The 9,166-nt window shown below is 46.9% G+C and overlaps 1 protein-coding gene across 1 annotated transcript; it reads left to right on the top strand.

The window, feature by feature from the left end:
- The first annotated feature begins 183 nt into the window (after positions 1–183).
- LOC106748145 (putative odorant receptor 85d) lies at positions 184–2,734 on the top strand. Its single transcript, XM_014626390.1, has 6 exons — positions 184–927; positions 1,384–1,454; positions 1,808–1,907; positions 2,087–2,182; positions 2,440–2,595; positions 2,684–2,734. Exons 1-6 carry the CDS (start codon positions 184–186, stop codon positions 2,732–2,734), a joined length of 1,218 nt encoding a protein of 405 aa, XP_014481876.1.
- The last annotated feature ends 6,432 nt before the right edge of the window (positions 2,735–9,166 follow it).

The raw sequence follows: 9,166 nt of genomic DNA, 5'->3' as shown, positions 1-9,166 counted from the left end.
ATCGCGCAGGTGCAGGACGTGGCCTAACAGGCCTTCGCTTTCCGTTAGACAGCCGCCGACGTTGAACGTCCGTGATCTCCACTTAGGAAAAAACACGACGTCATCGTGATTTCGGAAGAGGAACGACGCACGTCTATCGACCGCAATTCGACCCGCAATTGACCGAAAAAAAAAACAAGAAAAATGTCATCGGACGAGTCGTTCGCGAGTGTGATCCACGTGAACGTCGCGCTGCTGCGGCTCTCCGGCGTGGTGTCCTGCGGCGGGAAAGCGACGGACGTTCGCCGGGCGCGAATCCTGCAGACGGTCCTCGGGACGGTCGCTTACGGTTGCCTGCTGACGTACTCGCTCCTGTACACCCGCGAATTCATCCTGTACACCGTCCACCTCGGCACCTGGATGGAGTCCTTGGCGATGATACTGTCCGTCATGGGCGGACAGGCGCGATTCACGATCATCCTGCTGTCCCAACGGAGATTTCGCCGCTTGCTGACGGTGTGCGAGGAACTCTGGCTGACGCTGAGCGCGAGGGAAAAGGGCCGTGTGCGCGATTGCATGAAAGGGACGAGACGGCTGACGTATTACTACGTGTTCGGCTGCGTCTTCACGATCTTCTTCTACGCCGTGGCGAACCTCTTCATGAAGTCTCGGCACGACGATTCGCCGGCGAACATCAGCCGAAGCCTGCCGTACGTCTGTCCGATCGACGTACACCGGACGCCCTATTACGAGATTACGTACGCCATGCAGTTGTGCAGCATGACGAACGTCGGCCTCACCTGCGCCGCCACGGACACCATCGGCCCGGTGCTGATCCTGACGGTCAGCGGCCACTTCAAGGTGCTGAACTCGCGAATTCAACGGATCTGCGAGCGAACGTGCGATAAAGAGGGGAAGTCGCGTGAGGACGCTACGGTGTTCCTCGAGGTAACGGCTTATGGGATGAAAGGAAAACCTATCAATTCAAGACTCAGGTTCTCACGGCTAGAAGCGAGAATGTTTAATCTTACACGAAGATAAAGCTCGCTCACAGCAAAGGAGGAAATTTCGATATATCTCTATGTAGTTACACGGGAAATAGTATATATTCTTGTTGTTAAAGAATAATTTCCACGGGTTGAGAAAAAGAATATTGGATGGTAGGAACGACACCTTCGAACTAAGAATTGCATCAATTTCGCAGATATCGTTCTTTCTATTTAATATTTCTTCCACTTAATTTGTAGGAACTGCGAACTTGAATAATAAGAATATATTTTTAGTGGGACTGTATGGGATTTCTTCACGTAAGCAAATTTCATCTTTGTGTAAGATTATATATTCTTGCTTGTAAATGAGAATATGAGTCTTAAATTGATTGGTAATTTTTTTTTTTCTACGAAGGACACGTCGAGAAGTGATCACGCGATGCTCGATCTCAAAGCTTGCGTGCGTTATCATCAGACGATACTCGCGTAAGTGCGCACAAATCACATACAGAAAAATACGTATTGCATTCCAATAAATATGACTTGTTTCAAGTATTACATAAGTTTATACATCCGCAAGTATAAGTTCACCATAAGCGCCAAATTGGTCTCAAATATATTCTGAGTCCTAGTAAGTTTGATATTTCAATCAAAAATATTAAATTGAAACGCTGAAACGAAAATTTCGATTTACTTATTCTAATTAACCGAACTTAACTTGTCTTTGATCAAGTCTTCTTTTTTGCCCCGTAATTCACCGTAAGACTTGCAAAACATTTCAAACGATACTTGGGCGTTTCGTTCGATTGACTTGATTAATAAACACGTTGTGTGAATAGATTTTGCAAGGAAGTCGAAAAGCTAACCACCGGTATCTTTTTATCACAACTGCTCACCAGCACGTACAACATCTCTCTCGTAGGATTTAAATTAGCGGGGGTAAGAAATCAAAAATCAAGAAGCGTCGATGTGTCATCCTCTTGATTAATTGTAGCGATTGTGAGAAAATACATAGAAACTAAATTTGACTATACGACTACTTGACTGACTATTCAAATAAATCCAATTTATATCTCATGTAAATCCTACGAACGTTATTATCTGTGTAACAATTACAGGATGACCCGGACAAGTTTAAGTACACGACACAAGTCTTGATCGCAGCGATCCAACTATTTTTGAGCAATTGGCCGGCGGACGTTCTGCTCACCGAGGTAAGTAAGCTCGCTATGAAATTAATTTCCAGCAATTCCAGCTCAAAATTAAGGTAAATTCGGTAAGTTAATTCTTATTTTTAATTAAATTAATTTAAAAATTAATAGCCTACAAATGAATGTAATCAAGTTAAAAGAGACATGTTCCTACTAGATACGAGATGCGTTGCGAGATTCATCGGAAAATAGTTGCAACCTTTTTTTGTGACTGAACCATACAGACGCAATTTTTACTGGCGCGTGTCTTCATGTTTCAGAGCAATGCTGTGGCGAAAGCGGCATACTTTACTTCATGGTATCGGTCTCCGTACCGATTAAAGAAATCTCTACATATAATTACGATGAGATCTCAGAAAGCGGAACAGTTAACTGCCGGCTATTTCGTGCCGTTATCCTTGCAAACTTTTGCGTCCGTACGTACGTCCTTTTGCATGCTTAAATCAACCGTCGAGTAACAGACTTTTTACGACTTTTTACGAGCGATAAGACGTCATGTTTCAGATGGTGTCGTCCGCGGCATCCTTCTTCACCATGATGCGCAGCATGAATTGATGTTATACTCTATCGATTTAATCCTCTAACGGCAAGCTGGAGTTTCAACGTATCCCGGAAAGTGGGATTGGATCCGACCCCATGCTCTGTTTTGTTCATTTTTCACGCCATCAATATACAAAAGGGGCAAAGGAAGCAAATAATAACATAAAATGTTCACCTTAACCTGTTAACCGAGCGGGACGTATAAATACGTCCGTGTTGCGTAGTTAAAAAAGGAATTCCCCGGTTAACAGGTTAAGAAGAGAAACAGCGCGTGCACGCTGTAAACGAGCCATGGGGTCACATCCGACCCCAACCTTACCGTTAGAGGGCAAAGCGTTTTTACGTTATAGATTTACATTATGGATAGAACTTGCGTATAATTGTTACAGCGTTGATGTTTACGATTGTTATTGTATCAAAGATAGCGAGTCAAAAGTGAGCAGACGAAAGCTACAAACTTTATAACGTGGTTTTTCTACCGACACTTAATTTTTTCCCATGAGACTATTTATAAAGGATTTTATACGCTAAGAGTAGAGTGGACCGTGGCTTCTGACGGAGAGGCGGAAACTTACTACTAATTAATACTTAAAGACTGCACGTCATCGTGGGAGAAAGAGTAAAAAAAAATAAAAACGAAATATACGACAAAAGCGGAAACGGAGAACTCATTAGATACACGACGACGGGCTCTTTCCCGGATTAGCTTTGAACGCTATACGGTATTCGTAACGTTGACAACGCCGGGAGATTTAACCGCGGGAACACTCCGCGGCTCTGCTGCTGCGATTGCTTAAAGTAACGAGGCAGGCGTTAACCTCCGTGGGAAACTAATCCAAAGAAAATGTCGGAGAGAGAAAGGCTTTCGATGTAACTCTTGGCTTAAGGCGGGCATCGATCATTTTCTTTTTCCGTTGCACCCTCGGCTCGTACGTGTCGAGAGTTGCTACCCTGCCGCATCGCGAGAAATACGGTTAACAGAGCGCTGTCCATCCCACAGGAGGGAGGATCGAAGAGAGCCATGCGGCACATGCGCGAATTACGAATCTAAAGCCGAATACCGCCAAAAGCCCGAAAGTGGTATTCAGGATGCCTCTGCATGGAAATGTACGATAAAGAAGAGAATAAAGCGATGACGGAACGGCTCAAGATTACGAAGTATCTCAGCCGTGAAACTATGAAGGTCCACTCACTCGTTGCTTCGCAACTTCAATCGGCTCGCTCGTATCATTTCTTCGGCGAGAAGACACTCGTCGAAATTTGTAGTACAGAAAATAAGTGGAGAAAGCATAAAAACTGACACAAACTGTGGTAAATCAGCCATGTTTCTCGGCTGTCATCGGAGTTCACAAGTCGATGATCGATTCGATATATCGATGATTGATTTCTCGGACGATTCGATAGTTATTTGAAAGGAAACGTGTAATAATTTTCATAAGACTGTCATATATTTTAGTAAAGGAATGTTGCTGATTTGCAGGAAACGAAACAATATATCGGATTTGGTGTTTCTCCTCTACGGAAAATAAATCACTGACAAATAATTCGAGATTCACGGAGTGGTGATCATTTGTCAAATAACGACGGTTTATAAATACCGGCCGAAATATCGACTCGGAGTATCCCTGACACAGTAATTCAAGGCGCACAGCGTACGTATCGAGGATATCAACGCGCGGACATGAACGTGACATGAAAATCGGCGGGATACGACGTTAAAAATGCGTCAGGCAGGAAGGTCAACGAGGTTCTACGTGCTTGTTTTCCTTTTCTTCTTTCCTCTCTCTATATAAATTTTCAACTATTAAACGCGCGTCAAAATAAAAGGACGATCCTCGACGATCCATGCGCGAAGCAGAAGGACGGAGAAGAAGGAAAGACGTGATAGTCGATAGCGAGGGCAATCGGACGCCTTCGATGCAACATTATTGTACTAACGAGCGAGCCTAGCAACTTCTCGCGGGGACGTGGCTTCTTTGCTTTTCGGCCAATCAATTTCCCCTTTCTCTTTATCGCAGAATGAAACTCGCGCCTTATGTACTTACGCGATAAATACAACTCGACGCTACTGCTTGGTCCATTTTTATTCCGACACAGAGAAGAAATGAGGGCGAACGAAGGGTACGATTCGCCCACCGTGCGTCTACCTTTTGTACCTTTAATTTTTCCCCCACGTTCCTTACTCGTGTTTATTTGCCACAAAAGAGACTCGTGTTGTGTTCTGTGCTTCCTGCTTCCTGTGTGCCGCGGCGTTAGACGAGCCGGCGAGAGTGTGAACGAAAGTGTCGCGCGTTTGCGGGGTCTGTATGGACGGGAAAATCTACGAGGTGAAAACGATGAAACGTAATCTCCTTTGAGATAAAAAAGAGAGACGAAGTGTGGCACCGAGAGTGGGCGGAAGTGGAAGGGACGGAAAGGGGAAGAAAAAAAGGAGGGAGAAAAGCGTGTGAAATGATGCGGTAGATAAACGGACAGGCCCCGTAGATTCGCCGTAGGATATCGCGCGGACTCATTGCCTTTCATGAGGACGGCAAGAGTATTCCCAAGACCGATGGTCAATTCCGGATCCCATCCAATTCTTTTCGTAAAGTACACCCGGCCCGAACCGCCACGGCGGATTATAAATAAAGATGAGGAACAGAGGGAATAAATGTAACCGGGTGGCGATACGCTCTCGAGGACTAGTTTCTTAATTTTCAGCAAGCGCATTTTCCAGCCGACGCATCCTTGGGAAGGACTCCTTCCCGAACGTCTTAGCGTTGTTCGCGGAGCTGAGCTCTTGCGAAAGGTTCTTCGGACGAATTTCTGATCGGTCGAGACAAGACCGATGATTGGGCATCTATTTTGACGAACGCTACCGTCTGGCCTTCTGACGCGATTACGAGCGACACCGATGCGACACGCAAGGGGTAAAATTCTACACTCCCTTCTCCGCAGCCCTCGCGTCTCATCGCGCGAAAAGCGGAGACCCGGGGGATCGCTTGGGTTCCGCGCGAATTGAATAAACCTTACGACTACGCGTTTCCAGGGAAGGTTCGCTTCCCGTATTAATTATAGCGCAGGTTGAGAGCAGCATCTGCCGGTGACGGCATCGTCTCGTACGACGAGAAGGTGTGGGCAAGTAGATGAGGGTGTCGGAAAAGGACGCGCCGGGGAGAACGGAGAGGGAGAGAGGTACGCGAAGGAGGCGAAGAAGATGCGGAAAAGCGCTTCTGAAGGGGGGAGGTGGTAAGGAAGAGAGCCGGAACCCTCCGATGCGGTGGCGCACAATAAAGAAATTCCACGATTTCCAGCGGGGCGATACCGGACGCGAGCGCGTTGTCATCTTCGCATACCACCACCATCACCGTTCGCTCGCTCGCTCGTTCGTTTGACGTTCGAACGAAACTCTCGAGCTCTTCGAGTTAATGAAATCCATCGGCGCCAAGCCACCCTCGCGAATCGACCGTCATCTCGCGCGCGTGGGAGACTCTACCGCGGCTGAAAAAAAATTAAAAATTGCCACCCGACGCGCCTCCGTTCGTCGAGCGAATCGAGTCCCGCTCGGTCCTCCTCGAAAAGTCATTTCACTCGCAATGACGCGAATAATTTTGCCGGGAACACTTCGAAATCAGCTTGAGAGCCTCGTGAGAATATCGAGAAATATAATTTTGCTATCCGTGACCTCTCTCTTTCTCTCTCTTTCTCTCTCTGTCTCTCGCAGAGAGCGTTCATACGGGCTCGCGTGTCGCGCTCGATTTCGCTCGAGCCCCGCGACAGAGGATGATGGAGGGTTAATGATTTTGCGGGATGACGCGATTGAACGGTTGAAGCTTCTCGCGGATGGAGCGTGCGAGAGAGAGAAAGAGACAGAGAAAGTACTCTTCGAGATCGATACGGCCAGTTGCCACGAGCAACGTTGCTCGATTAGCAAACTATCTCGAAAAAATCGCAGTTCGGGCGGAAGCTCGCGACGCGAACTTCTCGGAGCTCCGGAAAGAAAGGAAGAAAGAAAGGAAACATGATTTCTTTGTAAAAAGCAACAAGTAATTCGAGGGGCGCGAGGACGACGATGGTCCTCTCGTGAGTCCGTCACATACGTAAGTCCACACACGAATGCCTCCCTTTTTGTTCTCCCTCGATTTATGCATCTCGGCGTTTGAGCGACGAGAGTCACACGATCGATGAACGCAGAGACGCGATTTCGTTCGGGGATCGTCGTGCGTGAGGAGAGGAGACGGTCGAATCGGAGGAGTCACGAGGAGAACCCACGCACGTGGGGTCGGCGGAGCTCCCTCGAAACGAAGGACGACGAAGGAGACAGACTTGGACTTGGATGGAGCCGCCCTCCCGTCGTAGTCGCTTCGTCGTAGGAATTAAATTGCGACTACCGAACAAGCCAGGTCGAACCCTGTCTTCGTGGCCTCGACGGGGAAGACGTCTCGGGAGCGACTCGGGCGAGAGAGAGAGAGAGAGAGAGAGACCGTGCGGATCGTAACTCGCGACGTCCCCGTCGTATTTGCAGGTAGTGTTGACTCATTGAATTCTATTCATCGAGCATCCGAGTTGCGCGTCACTCAATTACGCGTTTTCTCAGCCTCTCGCCCTCTCCCCTCCCTCCTCCTCTCTCTTTCTCTCTCTCTCTCTCTATATATATCTCGTCCGGGGACGAGTCTCTCTTTCATGGCCTCTCGATTTCCGTACAATGTACTATTTGGCATCCATTGTGCTCGATGACTGCGCTCTGCGTCTGCGGCACCAGTTATATCAGAGTTTATATCAGAATTATCGATGTCTTATCGCGACAGTTTTACGGAGAAAAAATGCTGTTGAGTCGACAGAATTTTTCCAACGGCACGACGCGTAATTGGAATTTCCGATTTTCTTGTTTTGGGAATTTAGATTTAAGTGTGTATCGTGTAAGGACCCACCAAAAAGAAATATTCGTTTGTTTTTGGATATTTTTTTTTTTAAGTGTATCGAATATTTCATTTTATGTGATTACGTCAGAATTAAAATACATCGGTAAAATACTAGCTCCTTTTTATCCATTGCGCAGGTTCCGCCGGATGAAAGACTCGATCGTAAAAATTCATCGCAAGATATATCTGAGGTGACAACAGATGAACGCGATGAACATCGAACTGTCGCAAGATTTCCACCGCCGACGGGATAATGACAGGGATGATACGTGAGGAACATCGTCGTTCGCTCTTCATCATCATTCATCGTGTAATTAAATCGTAACAAAATCGTAAGAAAAAAACCCTACTAGAAACTATCACCTATTAGAAAACGTCAAGGTTATCAAGATTATCAAGTCAATAATCCCCAGAACGGAACAAACTCCCAGGGGGCTTTAATATCTTCACTCTCTCTATACATTACTCGTGTGACATCGGTTCTTTTGGTTCTAAAAATTCCGTAATGTACTTTCAACAAACACTCTTTATCTTTCCCTTCCTTTCTTCCTTTCTTACCTTACTTGTACATTCATGAAAATAAAATCAGAAAAAACCGGCACTTTGAGTAAGTGACTTTTAACTGCATCGCGGCCTATATAATATCGTAACGAGCGATTACGCAAATATCCGATTAATCCTAACGACGAGTGATTGGGTCGTCCGCCCTTATCTAAACGCAAGAATCATTAATCAAAGCGACCCGACGAGTGATTAGATGGCTGATGAAGAAGCTAACCTTAGGCGATCCCGATGCGATCTTCTCAGTCAATACGTTGTTATCCCGATGACGACTTTCGAGCCACTTCTACATCCATTAGCGAATCCTCGTAGCTAATCGTGTCCGCCGCGTGCCGCGAAAAAGCCGCGGCACCGATTAGCGGCTTAGCTTCTTTAGCAACAAGTTGCACCTCGTGTGTTTTCCCCGGAGTTTCCTAAAATCAACAAGTGAACTCGCTTCCTGCCTGGAATTTCTATATTGCTTTCTCGTTCGACTCCACAGGTGGCAAACTGGCAGGACGACTTGCTGAGAACCGGTGCGCGTCGGTCCGCCGTTTATATTTGCCTGCCACGAGAACTCCCGCGGCTGGGAAAACGCGTCTCTCGAGTCCGGCCTCTTACTTTTTATCGGCCAGTGTCGCGAACAATTTTACCGGGCCGATGTCGCGAATGAGCGTACACGACGGCCGCCGACGCTACGGCGAAATGTACGCCGCTATCCTTATCCTTGGAATGTGTTAAGAGCCGTTTTAATAAAGAGCAGACCCCGAGCGATGAGGAGTCATATAGAGAATTCTTCGCGATCTTTGCATTCCGGCGTAGCCTCGAAGTAAATTCCGCGTGGGTCGCGCCATTCCTAAGCGGCCGAAGTCGGGGAATCTTGATTACGTTCGTGTGTGCCATGTTAGAGCGGAAATTACGAAACGACTCGGCGGCTTTCGTCCGATTTTTATGAGTCTCCGGGAGCACCTGGATCTTTCCGCTCGACGAGAGCACAAAATGCTGA

The sequence above is a fragment of the Dinoponera quadriceps genome, unplaced genomic scaffold, assembly GCF_001313825.1.
Source record: "Dinoponera quadriceps isolate SergipeBrazil2010 unplaced genomic scaffold, ASM131382v1 scaffold2600, whole genome shotgun sequence".
In the NCBI taxonomy this organism is placed as follows: domain Eukaryota; kingdom Metazoa; phylum Arthropoda; class Insecta; order Hymenoptera; family Formicidae; genus Dinoponera; species Dinoponera quadriceps.
This window is presented reverse-complemented; position numbering and strand designations above follow the sequence as displayed.